Raw genomic sequence first — 19173 nt, 5'->3', positions numbered from 1 at the left:
CTCTGTTTGCTCTTTGAAATATTTTAATGCAGAAAGCATGTCTTTAAATCATCGCTCTGAGGGTCTGAGCTCGTGTGGCACACACTGTTTCGCTGTCTGCATTCCAAGGAAACACCCAAAACTTCCAGTATGCTTCTTATTACTGGCCTAAAGTGTCAAATTCACGTCGGCTCTTCCAGCTGGGAAGTGTTCAATGGGATCGTTTGTTTGATATGCTGATACAGATCTTGTTCTTACATCAGGATTGTAGGTGATCTGTCAATGTTTACATCATGTCATGTTCAATACCAGAGTTACCCCATTCTGAAACCTGACCCAGCAGTAAAACCCCAGCACTGCTGGCAAGCAGTGCCCAAGGTCAGGAGCTGCCACCATTTGATGGTGCTGGGCTCTGCTCTTTCCATAAATATTGACCTGCAGACCCAGCTGGAAATGCAGTGCAGAATCCCCAACCCCAACAGTGCCTTTTGTGCCCCAAAATCCACAGGTTGGGGTGATTAAGGCTTCTCAGACAGATTTCTTGGGGTGAGGGCTGGGGCTGTTTGAAGTCGAGTGAAAATTCCGCCCACTGGCTTCGGGAGGCTTTGAGTCAGGGCTTGGGTGAAGGTAGAAACCACCTTCCTGTTCTCTAAGGTATGAGCTATTGTTCTCTGGTTTCCTCTCCGTGACAGCTGTGGGCAGATGGGGAAGGGCTTTTAATGAAGCCAACCGCTGCAGAAATTAAAAAGCTCAGGTTGTTCTGATGAAAGAAACCCATTAACAGCGATTCTCTCTTGCGTGACAAAGTCTGACGTCCCCAGCCCTAAGTGACAAGCGGCAGGAAGTCCTGGGGAGACAGCCTGAGCTACAGAGGGCTGCCAGGCCAAGCTGGTGGTTTTTAACTCGTTCTCTGCCTTGTCTCACAGAGTTTGGGGCTGCCAGGGTGGGACCCAGACTGGAGAGGGTCTGGGAGAGCTGGGAAGATCCCTGACCCCACCACCCCGTGTTTGCCTTGGCTTCTATTTGCATCAAGTTCTCTACTTTCTTTTCAGGGGTTTGGAGGGGGTTTTGCTGGGAATTGCTGGGTTTTCCCACAAGCCAGGCCCTTCAGGAGGGTGTTTGCTCCAGGCTGGCAAAGCCCACGGGCTGTGCCCACGTTCAGACAGCGCTGGCACCGGAGCAACCACAGTGCAGCATGACACGGCCACATGAAGCCCTTGGTGAGGCTGCACGGCTGAATAATCTTTAAAATATTATCAGCATAGAGATCACTTGATATATTTTTTCAGGATTTTCCCCATCACATGCCAGATAACACCACAGGATAGGGTTTGTGTTGAGATAGAGGAAGGGAATTTAATTTTGATTAGATTTCTGGGGAGCTTGGTCTTTGAAGTCCTTTTGGCTTTCCTGAGAAGCTCTGCCCAAAAAAAAACTGGGTAAAAGTGAAATAGAACCCTGTTTTTCTTCTTCTGGGCTTAAATGTACAGTGAAGTAATAAAATGTGGGCTAAAGCAAGGCACCTCAGTGCACACACTTTTCCCCTGGAGAAAGCACCGTGTGGCAGATGCTGCTCATAGCTCCAAGGGTCCTGCAGAGGTGCCTGAGGTCTGGGGACACACAGAGATGAGAAGAGATCCTTTACAGTCTTGCTTTGAGGTTTCCTTGGTTAGCTTCACACAGCAGGGAAAGTACATTTCCAAAATACCGCCGGGTTTTTGCTTTCTGCTGAGTTCATCCTCCCCAAGTTTTCCTCTCTGGTGCCAGCACGTTTTCCCTCGCTTTGGACTCTCACATCCCTGGAAGTCTGGGGATTACAGAGCTTGGAGGGGATGTGGAGAGAGCAGAGAGGGATCAAAGCCCCTCAGAACCTGTGGCTGGGAGGGGTTTGATGGTGGGACACCCCTGGAGCTCAGCTGGGAGTGCGAGTTCCCCTCTGGAGCCCATGTGCTCCCCTCCCATCCCAGCCATGCAGCATCTTCCCAGCCGAGCCAAGCAAGGGGAGATCAGGAGGCAGCAGAGGTCGGGTTTAAACAGGGGGAAGTGCGGGGACTTTCTGTGACTTTGCTCTAAACTGACTCTGCAGATGTGAGGGGGAGGGCAGCGGCAGCGCTGCCGAGAGGTGCCTGAGTTTATCGCCTTTTAAACTGCTCTGCTTTCCTCTCCTTCTTTAAAAGAGCCGAGCGTGGCTGGGTGGATGTGGAGCTGCAGGACCTGACCAGGCTGCGGGAGGGTTTCTGTGCCGCTCCCGTGCCACGGGCCAGGCGGTGCCACGGGCACGGTCCGTGCGGGGAGCGAGAAGCGAGGAGGGAGCCCCGCACTCGGTGGGGAACCGAGACTCCTCCTGGGGAGCATCCAGCTCCGGGGCACCAACTTCCTCGAAGCAGCTGATAGCTGCTGTCAAGCTGTTCATTGGAAAGGTGTATCAGTCTCGAAAAGCACAGTCACAGTTTCAGTCTAAAGTCCCAGATGGAAGCAGAAGCTGCTGATGTTGCTCTTGTTCTTCTTCTTGGCTGTTGGTTATAGCAAAAAATAATGGCAAAAGCAATATAAAAAGTACCAGCTCTGCTCAATTTGTGCTTTTATATAGAACCTTCCCAACAAGCTAAGACACAAATTCGGACTACTGCTCTTCAATCTATTAGAATTGTTAGCGCTACGCATATGGTTTATCTTGTTTTAGTTGAAAAATTAAAGCAATATTTTTACTATAACTCTATTATGTTTAAAATTATGTGTTTGGAGCCTCCACTGAATTAGTTTTCACTAAAACTCACACTGTTACTCTAGCATTTAAAACCTTTTACTTACTAAAAGCACTAGAGCTCATATTAAAATTTACTTACTGACTCGCTTACTTATTTTAAAACTTAAACTTACACTTCTGCTTTATGTGTGAGTAGCTTAATATACTTTAATCCATCCAAAAGCTTTAATCCAATCCTTGCACTCTGATTTTTCTCTGAAAAATTCAGAGAGACCCTCAACCGACTGACTCCAACACTCTGGAGCCCCTCCAGCTTTGTGCGGGTGTAACTGAGACTGGAATCCAGAGAGAGTGAAGCTGTTTGGGGATGATTAATACAGCAAAATGTGAAAGTTATGTATCAAGTGCGTTTCATGTGCCTCTCGCCTCGGGACAATTAGCATACATTTAATAATTATTGCCCTGTGCCAGCAGCTGCTACCTAAGGAGCTGGGAGTGCTTTGTGAAGGCTCATTAGCTGCTGCCCTGCCTGGGGGAGGTGGGTGATTAGTCTGCCCGTTTTATGGGCAGGAAAGAGGAACAGAGAGAAGCAAAGTGAGGTGGCTGAGGTGTGATCCCATCCCTCCTCTCCTCCTCCAGCCCAACCGGGCTCTGGCTGAGCTGGGTGGGCACAGCTGGGAGGGGGCTGGAGTAAGATGAGAGTTTGTTCTCTGTGCAATGAGTAAAAGCTGTAGAAAATACTTAAAATCCAATGTTTGCTGGTTCCCCAGCCCCCACTTTGCCAGGACATGGTTTCTCCTGCCTTGTACGAATCTCCCCTCAGCGTTTAGGGCTGGTGGGGGCTGGTGGCTTGGGCAGGGCCATCCTGATCCAGCTCCTGGAGACTCTCTGGATGATCTGGAGCCTCCCAGGGGGTCACTGTGTCCATCTGCTCTCTGCCGGGGCTGGCACCCCTTATCCCGTGTGAGTAACAGCAAACCACAGAGACAGAGCAGTGCTGGCTCCCTGTGCAACCAAAGGGGAGCTGATCAGATACCAGACTCTTTTATCCTGTTCCAGGGCACAGACAAAAGCTGGAAGACCAAGCCAAGCCCTTCACCGACCGCTACGGAGAGCTGGAGCGGCTGCGCCAGTCCATGAGAGTCACCCCCAGCACCCCCAACCCCCGGGGGTCCCTCAGCACCCCCAGCCACTTCGCCTCCCAGGCTCAGACTCCGATCCAAGGTGAGCTCCTGGCTGCCCCAGTGTCACCCTGTGGCATGGCTGAGTGGGAACAGCCCTCTGGATGGGATTTTAGAGCAGGAGCCCAGCTCTTCACTGGTTAAGGAGCTATGGAGAGGTTGATGTGGATTTCTTGACCATTTTTGCACTATTAAGTCACTTTTTGCACCATTAGACCTGGGTTTTGGGGGAAGGCTGAGCAGCAGGAGTGTGAGGGAGGTGAGAGCAGCACCTTTGAAGGCAGGGACGCTCTGGCTGTGCAGCCAGGGAGGGTTCTGAGCTTTCCATGCTAATCCCAACAGTTCCTTAGCATTGTGTGGCTGCCAAGTGTGGTGATCCCTTGCCCAGCTCCAGCATAGCTCCCCACACTGTGCACACCTGCACAGGCACACACACACACACACAGAGCTTTGCTCTTCCCACATCTGCCAGCGGCAAAGAGCGCCCGAGTCCCTGGGCGTTCCCCAGGAATCCGCAGCTTGCTGCCAGGACAGGGGCAGGAATTGCCACTGGAGATACCTGAGAGAGATCAGGCTGCTCATTCCAGGATTTCAGTCCCAAACTAAGCAAAAGATATAAAAATATCTCAGCTGCTGTGCTGCTTCCATCCTTCTGCACAGGCAGATGCTGCCAGGATGGATTAAGAGATGGTTCTGTTCTTTTCTGTGCTGCTTTTCCATGGTCCCTTTCCTCCAGAAATCAGCAGAAATACTAACAGGGCTTCAAGGAACAGCTTTTAAGCTGTCTGTATTTGGAATTTTGGTAGAGAAGTGGCCCTTCTGGGAAAGTTGCACAGAAAAATCTCCCAAAACCCTCGTGCTTGTTTCCAGAAGGGATATGGTTGTTTGAAAGCCTCGGCGTCATTGGCAGAGAGGGGTTTTAGGTGTAAAAACATGTTTGAAAATGTTCCCCAAACTGTAAAAGCTGCGCCGCTCCTCCCAGCCCAAAATTACAGAGAAAATTTAATTTATTTCTCATTGAAATGCAAATCTCCACGCTTGGAATTCTCATTGATATTACAGGGTTTATGAGAAGAACACGGGCGTTTTGTGTAGGATTATCATTCGGGTTTTTTTTAAAAAAGCAAGAGAGAGAGAAAGAGTTTTCTAGGCTTGTCCCATTGGCTGCATCATAAAGAAAGAGATTCTTGGGGGAAGAAAAAAAGATTTGTATTTTAAATTAGCACAGCCCCCTGCAGTGCCAGAAACCCAAAGAGCGTCGTTTGGAGCGAAGAATCAGGTGATGACACAAATTCAACGAGCAAAAAAATGGAGCTGGCCACAAGCTACCGCCCCTGCCAAATTCCCAAATGTCAAGTGACAGCAGGAGTGGAGACACACAAAATTAGCCTCTGAAATCATTCCTGTGGAGTGAATCCGAAGTCCCAGGAATGCTGGTTTGTGCACGCTCTGCTCTTGGCTCCCTCGTTCCCGAGTCGGAGGAACCGTCTTAAAATCACTGTGGGTTCCTACCAGAGTAACTCAGAGCAGGACCAGCTCCGTAATTTTCATCTCAGCCTTGTCCTTTTGACACAGCTCTGGCTATGACCAATCATAACCATCATTTTAAAAACCCCTCTTTCTCTCACACACACACGGCTTATTCACAAAGATCATAATTTTTAGCCGAGCAAGTGGAGCCCGGCCCGTGCCAAGAACAACACAGGAGTTAACAGGCCTGTAATTCTCACAACTTGGCACGTTCTTGGGTAGCAGGAGAGGCTGATTAGTGGGAAGCAGAATGAGATACCAGCAGGGAGGGGTGATGGGGCAGCCCAGGGTTCATCCAGCCCCGTTATCTTTCATGGCTGCTCCCCAAGTTAATGTTTTTAGCATCCCTGTGCAGGGATTTAAGAATGGGACAGGGAGGATTTTCTCTCCACCAGTGCCCAGCTCTCTCTCGTGTGCTGGGGGTGCTCAGCCTCCCTGTTCTGCTGACAAAGCAGTTTGCAAAAACTTCCTAATCTGCTCCTGGCAAAAGCAGGCTGGGAGCTGGGATGCTCAGGAATAGCCTCAGCCACTGCAGGGGGATCCCAGAACCTCAAATCCCTGAACACAGCACGTGGAGTTTGGGGTTTTAGGCAGGCAGGAGATAGAGAGGGATTGGGAGAATTGGGGTTCTTGGGAGAGGTGTTTGCTCTGGCCCAGTCCAATCTCTCCTCCTGAGGTGGAGATCACAGCAAGGACAGTGCTGGGAGTGGGAGAAGGGTCTGGCCCTCAGCCACTCGCAGAGGCTTTCAGAAAAGCAGCCCCTGGAGGTTATAAATAGCCCCCATGTAAAATGATCATCCTGAGGTTAAATGGTCTCAAACCAAAAGCCTCCTGGTAAGACAAAGGTGATGGTTTCTGAAGGGCAAGCCAGGAAACACGGGAAGAGAGAGGAGGTCAGATCCCTCTCTCTCCAGTTCAGGGTATTTCAGTGGCTCTGGCCCTGCCTTGCCCCACTCAGATGGGGACAGAGATGTGATCCCTTCCCATGCCTGTCCCCAGATGGGATGGACACAGGCAGCCCTGCACACAGCAGATCTCATTCCACTAGTGCTGCTCTGGGGGTGAAGAGGGCAACTCTGTGTTCACCCCCTGTGGCTGTGATGAGAATCTGGCCCAGGCAGAGCCCCATCACCATCCAGCTCTGCTTCCCTGGCTTCAGCTGAGCAGAGCCTCTGTGGAGGAATTGGCCCAATGCTTCTCCAGAGAGGTCTGGAAAATGTGAGTGTTTGCAATCCCAGCTCTGCCATCCCCGCAGCGAGACACCAAGCTGTCATTAGGATGGCTTGAAATGGTTCCTTATTACGGGGCACGCCAAGCCAGAGCCTTGCGTGCCTGCTACACTCGAGTTTTGCCTTTCAGCCTAAAAAAAAAAAATCAAGTAGCTCTCAGAAGTGAAGCAAGATGTTAAAGGGACTTCTGGTGTCTGCCTTCAGCTGCTTCTCAGGGCCCTTCTGGCTCAGGGGAGATGGGCTGGTGACAGACACAGCAGCCCCCAAATCTCTGGGTCCTCCCTTGCCCACATCTCAGCAGTGGCTCAGGCTGAGCAGTTTTGTTCCCAGCACAGCAGAGCAGGACTGCCCACGCTTGAGGTCTGTGGTAGAAATATCTTCAACCACTCCAAAGCAATTGTGTGCCTTGTCCAGCACATGGAGGGGCCTTGTGCTCACCAGGACAATTGCAAAGGGATTTTAGATTGGATCTCCTTGGTACCTGAGAGAACTGTTGGGATTCATGCACTTCACTCCCCGTGCACACTCTTGTTTTTGCTGCAGAGAAGCCAGACTCCCTTAGACAGGGAGAACAGGGATTTCACAGGTAGAACAGTAAATGTTGGATCCTTTTGCAAGCCTCTCCTAGCCCCAGTGCCTGCTGAATGGTTTTTGGGAGACTCTGTGCTCATTAGTGAAGAGCTTCAGATCTCCTGATCTGAAATTTGCTCAGCTTCATTCCCAATCCATTACTTCAGGTCAGCTCAACATTTTTATCATCAGCAGAATGCTTCATTGTGTGCCTTTAAAATAAAGTCTTTCTCTCTCTTTTTCTTTTTAAATATACATTTTTAAAGTATTACATTACTTTTAAGAAGCCTCTTGGCATAGGCAGCAAGTGCCCCTATTGTTTCTGAAATGCAACGTGGCTGCTCTGAGGTTAAGTCCTGAATTATGGGCCCAGCAAATACACTGAATTGCTGCTTCCTAATCCCTGTCCAGATTGACTTATGGTTTCTTTAAAATATCCGTTTCTTAATGGATAAAAACATTCTACCACGGGCAGAGACTAAATTGTTTCCAAAGGAAGCTAGGCAAGCATTAGTGGGAAGAAAACATATTGTGGGATTCAGCTTCAGCCTCAAAGGAAGGAACACGCTCGAGATGGGTTTCCTGCCTGCTTTCAGGCCTCTGTGTCTATCTTTAAACTGCTTTTCTGCTCCTCTCCTTTACATTTGTGATGTCCCTGCAGTGAATTTGGCATGGAACAGTCACAGGTGAACCACAGAGCAGGAGTTTACCCCAGGACAGAGTCCAGGCACCCACAACCACTGTGTTTGTGTGGCTGTCCCCCAGCCAGGGCTCAGGTGCTGCATCCCTACAGAGCAGCAGGGATTCCCCTGGAATTTGCCCCAGAGGTGCCATCCTGCCTTTAAGACGGGATTTTGCAGCTTGGGGTGGGCAGCCCCCAGCCCGGGAGCCCCTGGATCCCCCCGTGCCACCACCCCTCCGCAGTGGGATTCCCATGGCACACGCAGCCTGGCCCAAACCTGCTCGGCAGGCAAGGTGGTCTAGCTGCAGGCTGGGTTGTAAATCCAGCAGCTTCCTTTCATGTAGTCAGGGCTTGTTAATTTGTTTTAATACCCTTTGAATAACAGGTAAAGAGCGAGGCGCGGGCAGGGCGGAGGGAGCGCCTGCCATCGCCGCTCAGCCCACCCAATTAGCACCGTTATTCATTAGCGGCGGGACCGCGGGATGTGCCGGCCAGGGGGATGCGGGCAGAGGGTCGGGGATGAGCCAGGCTGTGCCGGAATCTGGGAGAGCTGCGCTTGTTTAGTCTAGCAAAGGGCAGGCGGGGAGCGGAGCTGATTGCTCTGTGTAAATACATCGAGGGGGTGAGCACTGCGAGGCAGAGGAGCTAATGTAAGCTCTGGAGAACACTGGACATGGGGCTGACCTGGTTCTGCATAAATCCACACTGGAATTAGGAGCAGGGTCCTGCCCAGGAGGATGGGTGCAGAGAATTGGAGCATCCCAATGGAAAGGGTTTGCAGAAGAGGTTGAGATGCAGTGCATGATTCACCCAGCTGGGAATACCTGGGAATTTCCCTGCCCTGCTGCTGCTCGGTGTATTTGGGGTGGAGAGGACCCAGGAGCTGGGTTTGTGCTCCTCGAAGGGATGGGCTTGGGGCCGTGTGTGTGTGTGCACGGCAGCACACGCTGTTCGGGGAGAATCACAAAATGAGCAGCAAACGTGCTTGGCAGTGTTGAGGTAGTGCCTGACGATGCTGTGATAAGGACCTGTGGGGTGTTGTGTTTTGGTTTGGGGTTTGCATTTTTTGTCAGGCTCTGCAGAGGAAGTCCGTGCACCCAGTTTGTGAGAGCTGGTTCTATCAGATACAGGCAGTGCTCCATGGGCGTGTAACAACGGATGCTGTTCACACCCTCCTTTTTTTTTTTTTTTCAACACCTCCCCTCCTCCCCCAAAATATATTTTGCTCTATTTTACGTAGGCTGGGAGGAAGGGGCCGTTTTCTTTTTTAGTTGGCTCTGACTTGGAAACAAATGAACTTGTTAACATACGTGACAGAGGCGTGAGAGCGTGCCTGCACGCGTGGGTGGGGAGGAGAGCGGCGCCTGCTCCAGAGATGAGCTGGGCCTTCACCTCCTGCACCTTCCCATGGAGATTCTCTCCTTCTCCTGGCCTTCTCTGTGCTTCCACATGGAGTTATTGCCATCAGGGGAAGGAAATGGAGAGGGGACAAAGATCAGAGAAATACTCAGAGATGGCTTGGAGGTCCAAGAGTGACAGAAACGAGCAGAGAAAAAACAGCCAGAGGTACATCCAGAGTGGGAATGTCTGTCCCCACTCATCACACACGAGCTGGTGTGTTATATACAGAAGCATGAAGTATCATTAGTGTTTACATTGTCAATCATTGTGCAGTAAGACAGGAAAGGAGGGCTTTTTCCCCTGAGGTAGATTTTTCATAACAATTTTGCAAGGCACACATGTGCGTAGAATTAGAACAGTGATCTATGGCCAGACTGAAGATATTTTATATTCTATACACTTGGAGAGTGACACACTATCAAATTCCCTTTAAATTCTCTTTATTCTCTGTGTGTCTTACACACTGTGAGTTATTTATTGAGTAACATCCACACAGGCTCAGGTTTATTGCTGGCTGGGTTCATCAGCCACCGCGTGCTCCCCACATCTCTAAGGTGGGGACCAGGTGGTATCTGGGCTGCTGAGGAGCTGCTCAGGTTCCACACGTCCCTGCCTAGCCCCAGACAATCTGATAATGATGATCCTGCTGTACACCAGGCTCCAGTGCTGTGCTCTGCCACGTGCCTGGGCTGGGCTGGTTGTCTGGGTACCACTGCAGAACTGAAGAGGTCCTGACACTGATTTTGCTGCCCATTCTTCCCTCCAGGCAGAGCAGGTGTGCTCCTGGGTCAGGAGGTAGTGGCAGCACATCAATGGATGCACATCAATCCCTAAAACAATCTGCAGGGTCCATTGCCTCATCTCCTCAAAGGCTTCCAGGGACCTCAGAGCAGACCCACCAGCCCTGACCCCGCCAGGGTGCAGGGACCAGTTCCACTCCATCCCAAACCCGATGTGGTCTGAAGGGAGGCGGCTGAACACACCCAGAGAAACCTCTGTGGTTGGCAACCTCAGGAACCAGCCCTCCCCACCTCATGGCCAGCCCTTGCCACCATGACCCAGCCAAGGTCTGGCTCCCATCAGGGGCATCTCTTCGCATTTATCTCCTGGCCACCCACCCAAGGAAAGACCTGTATTGTCTCCGAGGTGGGGAGAGAGCTGCTGTGTCACTGCAGCGCTGTTGTTTTATCTGGAAAGGGGCTGAGCAGCTTTCAAAGCATTTTTCTATCCAGCCCCACGTGTTGGGGGGGGACTTGGGGGTCCTCAAAAGGTGCAAATTGCAGCTGCACAATTAAATCATGGGGTGTGTCCCGGCCTCTGCGGTCCCAGGGCAGCTCAGCCCTAAGGAGGAGACAGTGGCATTACTAATCAGGGCTTTGACCTTTACATGGCTTTTATTTAATACACATTCCACACTTCCCCAAACTCCCATCCAAAACATTGACATTTCCGCTGATAGATTGGGTCAGATTTTGGAGAAGTTGGGGGACTCAATTCACTCTTACAATGGTTAAATTCTTACAGCTAAATGGGCTTATTCAGTTAGTGCAGCAGCTGGTGTGATTTCGAGAAGAAAATAAACATTTCCTTCAAATATTTTGATTGGCAGCTGGACAACTGAAGTACTCAAGCTCGGATTGCCAGGGTCCAAAAAAGCAAATGGGGGCTGGACGGCGAGTAAGCGAGGGAAAACCGTAGTAAATCCTCGGAGGCAGCACTACGGAGCAGATGTGTGTGAGATGTGCTGGGGAAGGGGACAGCAAGACGGGGTTTTTAAGCTCATTTTCAGCTGTGATTCCAAAGGGAATGTGGGATCTGAGGGTGAAGCTTCACCCACTCCTTGTTCCCTGGCTTTGCTCAGCAGTGCTGGCTCCAGGCTGCTGTTTGATCCCGGCTGTGACAGGGGGGCTTTGCTGCTGAGTTAGGTGGTTATGGAGGGCGTTAATGGCCATGTTTTATTTGGATCTCGCTGGGGTTTCAGTGGAGATTTCCTCGGATGTGGGGCAGGGGCTGTGTGGCTCTGATTTGAGGCAACCAGGATGGAGGGACAGCCCTGAGGTGAAGGAGATGGGATGGAGAGGAAACCCTGAGGTGACGGAGCCAGGATGGAGGGGGTGCTGAGGCTGAGGTGAGGGTGCTGAGCTGGACAGACAGTCGTGAAGTGAAGGAGACAGGATTGAGGGGCAGCCGGGAGGTGAAAGACAAGGGACAGAGGGGAGCCCTGAGGCACGGACAAGATGGAGGGGAAACCCTGATGTGAAGGACACAGGGCAGAGGGGCAACCCTGAGGCAAGGACCAAGATGGAGGGGGAACCCTGAGATGAAGGACATAGGATGGATGGGCAGCCCTGAGGTGAAGGACACAGGACAGAGGGAAACCCTGAAGCAAGGACCAAGATGGAGGGGCTGCCCTGAGGTGAAAGACACAGGACAGAGGGGCTGCCTTAAGGTGAGGAGTCCAAGATGGAGGGGCAGCCCTCATGTGAAGGACACAGGATAGAGGGAAGCCCTGAGGCGAGGACAAAGATGGAGCAGAAACCCTGAGGTGAAAGACACAGGACAGAGGGGCATCCCTGAGGGCCGGGCTGAGGCCATGGCGGGCCCCGGCCCCGCTGCCGCCGCCTCCTCCCGCGGCCCGGCGGGCGCCCCCTGCTGGCGGCGAGCCCTGCCCGGCCCGGGCCCACCGCGGTTTTGTTTTTTTGAGTGGTTTTGGGGTTTATTTGTAACCCGAGACTGGTCAGGGAAAGCTGGAGCTTTATTCTGGGCCAGACTTAGAGCCCAAGGCGGGCGGGGTGAAAGCGAGCTGGTCGCGGCCGCACGGACGCCTCATGGCTGTGCTGGCTGTGGATTCCACCCGAGGGCTTGGCACTGAGGGTTTCGCTTTTTGGAGGATCCGAATTGGCAGATTGGCTCTGAACCCCTGGCCAGAGCTCCCTCTGTGCCCACCCGAGTGTCTCCAGCCCTCACTGTGCCCTGCCTGTCACACACAGCCGTAATTAACACTCTTACATGCTCTAAATTAATAGCAGGGACCCACTGCCAAACGCTGCAAGTTCAGGCCAACAAAACTTAGCCTCTTAAAAAAAAAACCCTCTTGGAGTGCGTTACAGAGGAAAAGGGAAATGTGCCCTGAGCGCTCAGGTTGGATTTCGATTTGCATTTTATGGAATATTATTTCTGGAGCTGTGAAAAGTCATGAAGGAGCACGGTGTGAGATTGCCATGGGGGAAGGCAGCAGCAGTCTGGGTGTTTGGGGGTTTGGAGCTGCCTTTTCTCAGTGCAGGGTTGCTGAGTTGTTCTGGTTTAGGGAGAATTTGGGAGAAAATTTTTGAATGGGGTTTCTTTAGGAAACAGATTTAAGCAGTTCTTTCCTTAACTGGTTCGAGGAAATATTTTTCTCAGAGAGAAAAATAACAGGCAAAACACTTTTTAGCACTAAAATTCTAAGTAACAAAACCTTTTGCTGTTCTGAAGAGATGACAAATTTAGAAGAGTTTTTTTGTGAGTTGAAGTCCAGTTTATTCACTTTGTTATTAGTTCTTTCAGCGCTGGGAAATGCTGCAGCCCAGGCCAGGCCCTGGTGGGTCACGGGTGCGACCTCCTGGTGCTTTTTTGGGTTTTTAGTTTAGAGCAGGTTTGAACAATCGCCCTAATCTCAAACTGTGATGCTGCTGGATTTCTACCACCACTGTGGGGCTGCCTCTCACCGATCTGATCTCCAAACCTCAGCTCCCAGGGATCCAGATGGGATCAGGGATCCATACTCCTGCTGGAGTCTGAAATCACCTTTGGGATATTTTTTCCCACCTCTGTGTTTCTTTCCAGCCAGCCCAGCACGGAGGGGGCGCTTTGCATTGCCGGGTGTGTGCGGAGCCGTGTGGTTCAGGCCAGCTTTGAGCTGCTCCTCTCTTATCTCGGCCCCAAAGCCACAGCCACGTTCACAAAGCAGGTGCTCCCCCGCCCTTCCCCTCCTGGAGCCTGCGTGGGAAGGCAGGCGCTGCTGGGCGCCCGCAAAAAGGCTGCAGGGGAGGGAGGAAGGCAGGGAGGATCCTCCCCTTCTCCTGCCGCGGCTGAAACACTCACCTGGGATCACAAGAGGCAGGTTCACATCAAATCCCCTCCATACCTGCTCCTCCAGAGCGTGCCCGTGTCACTGGGTAGCTGCAAGGGATTGAATCAAGTGTTTTCTCCTGGGGAAATGCTTCAGGGCCTGGAATGCCAGCTCTGAGAATTTAAAAATGCTTCATTGGAATAAACAGGTCTGAAACACACGTCCCTGTGCATGCAGAGCAGCCACACAATCCTCTGGATGTGTGTTTGCATCTCCAAAACCAACAGGCGTGTTTAGCATACTCACCTCACGGTTTCTTGCTCTGAGGGATACAAAATCCAGATGATGTGATCAAAAAAAGGCTCCAGCAAAGGAGAAAGGCCCTGCTTTTAACAAGAGGAAAATAGAGCAGGTCTGAAGGACAGAGGTTTCACTTCTCTCCTTGGAGAGCAAACCTCATTTCTCTCTGCTTTGATGCACCACGGGCAGAGGTTCCTGGGCTCTGTCTCAGCCTTGGGACAGCCAAGGGAGCCACGGGAATGCCTCCAGCTGCCCAAAGGAGCTTCTGCTATGGATCCCACCTAACCTGGGCTTCCTGCAGGAGCAGGGGATCCAAAGTCAAGGTCTCTTTCCAGTTCCAAGCTGGCTGTGATTGTGATCTCCTCTGGGCTTAGACCCTCCAGGAAAAGGTATGGGGGGCTCTGTTATCCAACAGAGCTGGGGACCATCCCCACCACACTGCCCCGAGCCTCCCTTCCCCCAGCACAGAGCCTGATTTTCTCACTCTCCTCATCCTCTTGGAAGGAGAAAAATACACAAAGAACTCAAGCAGAGGGATACTGTGGCTCCTGGCTTGGGAGTTTTCAGCTGTGTGTTTATCAGCTCCATCCCCTGATGGTATCAGCACGAACAGGCCACCCACAAGAAGGCTTAGCAGGCTGGTCTGGGCTCCAGCTTTTCCTGCCTGTCTCCGTGTGTGTGTGTGTGTGTATACAGCAGGGATGGATGATCCCAGCCCCAGCCGTCTGGGGCCTGCCTCCATTTATTTACTACACAGCTGATGTCATGGCTAAACATCTTTTTTCTGTGTTTATGGGGTGTGCTGCTTTAATCTGCCTGAGATGAATAGACCCCTAAGAGAAGTCAGCTTAGCCGTGTCCCTTCTTGGATAGGAAACAACAAATTTCAGGACAGGAAATGGGAGCAACTTAAACAAAATGGGTTTAGGGTTTTTTATTTAAGTCCCTCAGTGTAGCTGCCAGGGCTAGGATGGTTCTAGCTTCAGGCTGCTACAGGAATCCAGATAGCTGGCCCCTGAGGCAGAAGGTCAGCTTCTCAGCTAGCCAGGAATGAGATCTTGGGAGTCACTGTAGAGGTTCCCAAGGGAGCTTTATTTAAGGGTTCTACCAGCAAAATCCAGATATATAGCATAGCAAGGGGTTTTTATAGGGTTTAGGGGGATTGACATTCTAACCAGTAAAATTGTAAGTTGAGAACTATCCAATTACTTTGATATTCTAGGTGAGAAAAGACCAATCATCTAGTAAAGTTAAAGACCATCAGAAATCCTAAATGATAACAGGAGTTTCAATAAGGGGGTGAGCATTTCTCCTGAAAAGTTTCATTGTCTCAGGGTATGAAATCCCAAGGGCTTTTTTCAGGGACAGTTGTATCATCCACACCTCCGCTCTTTCCAAGAGGTGCTTTCCTCCTAATTCCTTGGGAATGCTCTAACCACCCCCTGTCCAGTTCCATGTTGTATAAGTGAGATACAACAAGCACCCCCTGTCCAGTTCCATGTGGTATAGAAGTGAAATACAGCAACCACCCCCTGTCCAGTTCCATGTGGTATATTGTATTTCCACGCCCTGTCCCGCAGGCACGTCGGAGCTGAGCCCCTTCTCGGACCCGCGGCAGTTCGAGCGCTCCTTCCCGGCGCTGCCGGCGCTGACCGAGACGCGTTTCTCCGACCCGCGGATGCATTACCCCGGCGCCATGTCCGCCGCCTTCCCCTACACCGCCACCCCCTCGGCCACGGGCATCGGCGGCATCAGCATGAGCGGCATGCCCGCCGCCACCCGCTTCCACCACACCTACCTGCCGCCGCCCTACCCCAGCTCCACGCAGAACCAGAGCGGGCCCTTCCAGGCCAACCCCTCTCCCTACCACTTGTACTACGGGACGTCCTCGGGCTCCTACCAGTTCTCCATGGTGGCCGGGGGCGAGCGCTCGCCCACCCGCATGCTGTCCTCCTGCAGCAGCGCCTCGGCGGGGAACAGCCTGATGAACGCGGGGCTGGGCGCGCAGAGCGACGGCGTGGATGCGGATGGCAGCCACAGCAATTCCCCCACGGCCATGAGCACCACGGGCAGGATGGATGAGTCGGTCTGGAGACCCTACTGAGGAGCAGCTCGGCTGGGCAGAGAGGGCTTTAACTCCTTTGGGAGCCACCAAGGGAAAAGGTAAACCAAAGTCTTCCAAACCCAAAGGATCCTCTGCATGCAAACATCAAGCGAAGATGGACCGAGACCTTCGTTACATTTCAAGGTGAACGCCCTCGAGGCTTGAATGTGTCGCTTGATGTGGTTCCTTCCGTGTGTTTTAGGTATGTGGATTGTACATAGGGAAAAAAAAAAACCAAGGACGTGTGGAATCAGATGTTTGGTACTTGCAGAACACTTCTCGTTCATCTCACTTGCACCTCTTCCCCACACAAAGCATTCAGAAGTGAGGAGAATCTCACCTTTCCTCTGCAAAACGGTTCAGAGAAGAGAAAACACCACGGAGTCATCTGAGCCATGTCTCTGCCAGTGCAAGAGGACTGAACTTAAAAAAAAAAAAGGAGAAAAAAAAGAAAAATCCCCATTGCCTCCTGTCCTTCCCTCCCTGCTGGTGAAGGGTCCCTGAGCACCAAAGAGCAGTGGGGTTTGCAGCACAGCCAGGGGCTCAGTCAGCCACGTGAACAAGAGCTGTGATGTGATTATTGTTATTATTTGGTGACGACAGAAGTTGTATTGTTCATTTTGCTGTCACTGTTGTCGTTTGTCAATCAGTAACGTGGCTGACCCCAGGCCTGGCTCACCCCTCCATGTTTACACACGAGATGTACTTTTTACAGAGATGTTTTGTTTTGTTTGTTTGCTCTCTTGTCCTGACCTCACCATTCAGCTCTTTGCTCCCCTTAGCAAACCTCAGTGCTGGTGGCTGAAGTGAAGGCAGCGTTCAGGACAGTCTGAGATGTTTGAGATGCACTTCCAAGGGGCTCAGGAGCCTTTGGCACGGCTTTGCCACCGTTCTCCAGGTGTTCCTTCCACCCCCTCCGAGTGGCAAAGCATCATAATTCTGTTCTGGTCCTTTCCCATGTTCTCACCCAGAGAGGACTAACACAATTTCTTATTTTGACTCACATCCTGAAAGCTCTGACATCTGCAGGAAGGAGCAGGTTCCACTCCTGGTGGATGCTGTGAATTGATGCTTGTGACCCCTCACCCTTCTCTCCTTCCCCCAGGTGACCCCAGGTGAGCACAGGGATCTCCTGTAGAGGAATAAAATGAAGAGGGGACACTCCAGTGCCACTGGTGGCGGTGGCATCAGGTGGCATTTGCAGGAATTGCAGGAACAAGCACCACACACCCTCAGAGCTGACACCAAAGAGATTGCAGCACAGGGCCAGGGTGGGGGGCTGTGGGCTCCTCCAAGGCCAGCTCAGGGTGGCTGTGATGCACAGCACAGCGTTTGTCACCTCCTGCAGGCCGGCTGTGCCCTCTGCTGGCCCGGGAACCGGGGCTGGATTCAGGATTCCTGGTGCTGGCAGGGCTGGGGGGGCACACAGCGCACAGCCCAGCCCCAGTGCTGCCTTTCTTCTCCCATTTCTCCCATAAACACAAGGAAACCGAGCCCCCAGAGCTGCCCTGCTGGCCCCTGTGCCTCAGCCACACCATCCCAGCCTTGTCACCTGTCCCCAGCTGGCAGCTGGCAGCCGGTCACCCTCAGCACAGAGCGCTGCCATTGCACTACCACGGCTCTGGCTGCCCTGGAGAGCTGCCATGACCACTGAGCTCCACAAGCAACCAAGAACAACTCTTTTCAGTAATAATAATAATAATGATGATGCTAATAATGATAATAATATTTTTTTTTAAAAATGCCGTACCCCAGCAAAACTGCAACCTCCACTTGCCTTAGTGCTGGCTCTGGAGCTGGACAGGGCAGCCTGCCCTGTGTTCTGATGCCTTTTTGCATTTGTCATCCCATCCCACTGGTTGAAAGCACAAAGGAAACAAGGCATTCGTAGCTGTAGGTTAATTTAAGACTGTTTGTAGCGAGTTTTAAAAGAGAAAATAATTAAAAGAATGGCAACGATGTTGTTTTTATGACATATTGTCATGTGAAGGTGTAAATAGATGCACCTCTGTTGTATGCAAATGGTCACGAGACAGGCCAATGTTTTTTGCTTTGCACTATAATTTGCTTTTTTTTTAAAAAAAAAAAAAAGATGCACAATCGCTTGTACAGTAAAGCCCCTTTGTCTGGCTCACAGAATATTTAACTATAAAATCTAATTTTTGGTCTTATTTGTTATAATAATATAATTCTTAAATGTGTTGAAGGATACGATTCTTAATAATGCTTCTAATACTTGTATGTGCAGGGTAAAATATCACCAGACTAAGGAGACGAGATCAGAGATCTCTGTAGATAAAGAAGGCTAAAGTTGTTGGGTTTTTTAATGGTGTCTTATGATGGACATTAAAAAAAAAAAAAAAAAAAAAAAAAAGCTAGTGATACCAAAAAATGTGGTTATTTCTGTAATACCCCAGCCCTACTTGAAGGGAACGCCCTATATTTAATATGTAGCCCAATTTTTAACCTGTAGCACTTGTCACTGGGGAGGGGGGAGATGGGGAGGGGGAGAGGAAGAGGAGGCTCTGCTCCTGAAGCTGGGCCTGGAGGAGTGTCCTGGGGACAGAGCCAGGGCTGGGGGACAGCTCTGCTTTTCTGGGGTGGGCTCATTTCTGCTCCGCTGGCCGTGGCCGTGTAATAATCCTGTCAATGCCATGTGGAACAATAAACGAATGGTTACAATGGCCCCGCTGCCTCCCGCCTGTCACTTCTCGCCGGGGGTCGTGCCCGGGCCGGGGAGGCTCCTCCTGCTTCTCCTTCCCTGTCCCGGTACAAGGGAAGGTTCCTCCTGCTCTCCTTCCCTGTCCCGGTACAAGGGAAGGTTCCTCCTGCTTCTCCTTCCCTGTCCCGATACAAGGGAAGGTTCCTCCTGCTTCTCCTTCCCTGTCCCGATACAAGGGAAGGTTCCTCCTGCTCTCCTTCCCTGTCCCGGTACAAAGGAAGGTTCCTCCTGCTTCTCCTTCCCTGTCCCGGTACAAGGGAAGGTTCCTGCCGCTGCTCTTTCTCCAGGCTCTGATTTTCGGCCCATTCAGAGCACCTCGGTGTTTCAGATCCGGTGTTTGGGAGCTGCTTTTGGCCTCAATTTGGCACCACAGGGGGGTCCAGGGGAGGGCAGGCAAAAGTGGGAGGACCTGAGCTCCCCGAAATCCTATTTAAACCTCTCCAGAGGAGTGTAGAGCCCTCCCAGAAATTCCCATTTAAGCCTCTCTAGAGGGATGTAGAACCCTCCCAGAAATTCCCATTTAAACCTCTCTAGACGGGTGTAGAACCCTCCCCAAAAACCATTTAAACCACTCCAGAGGGCTCTGGAGCGCTCCCCAAAATCCCATTTAAACCTCTCCAGATGGGTGTAGAACCTTCCTAGAAATCCCATTTAAACCTCTCTAGAGGGGTGCAGAATCCTCCCCGAAATCCCATTTAAACTTCTCCAGAGGGCTCTG

At 51.5% G+C, this 19173-nt stretch overlaps 1 protein-coding gene across 1 annotated transcript in view; it reads left to right on the top strand.

Annotated features, from left to right (window-relative positions):
* Positions 1-17177, top strand: part of RUNX3 (RUNX family transcription factor 3) — a 35230-nt gene extending 18053 nt beyond the window's left edge. The window contains exons 4-5 of the mRNA XM_056509313.1: positions 3746-3910; positions 15210-17177. Of these exons, the coding sequence (XP_056365288.1) occupies positions 3746-3910; positions 15210-15733 (689 nt within the window). The 3' untranslated portion in view covers positions 15734-17177. The remainder of the gene's footprint in view (positions 1-3745; positions 3911-15209) is intronic.
* The last annotated feature ends 1996 nt before the right edge of the window (positions 17178-19173 follow it).

The sequence above is a fragment of the Oenanthe melanoleuca genome, chromosome 23 (genome assembly GCF_029582105.1).
Source record: "Oenanthe melanoleuca isolate GR-GAL-2019-014 chromosome 23, OMel1.0, whole genome shotgun sequence".
Lineage (NCBI taxonomy): Eukaryota > Metazoa > Chordata > Aves > Passeriformes > Muscicapidae > Oenanthe > Oenanthe melanoleuca.
The sequence above is the reverse complement of the archived record's forward strand: the minus strand, read 5'-3'. Positions and strand labels throughout refer to the sequence as shown.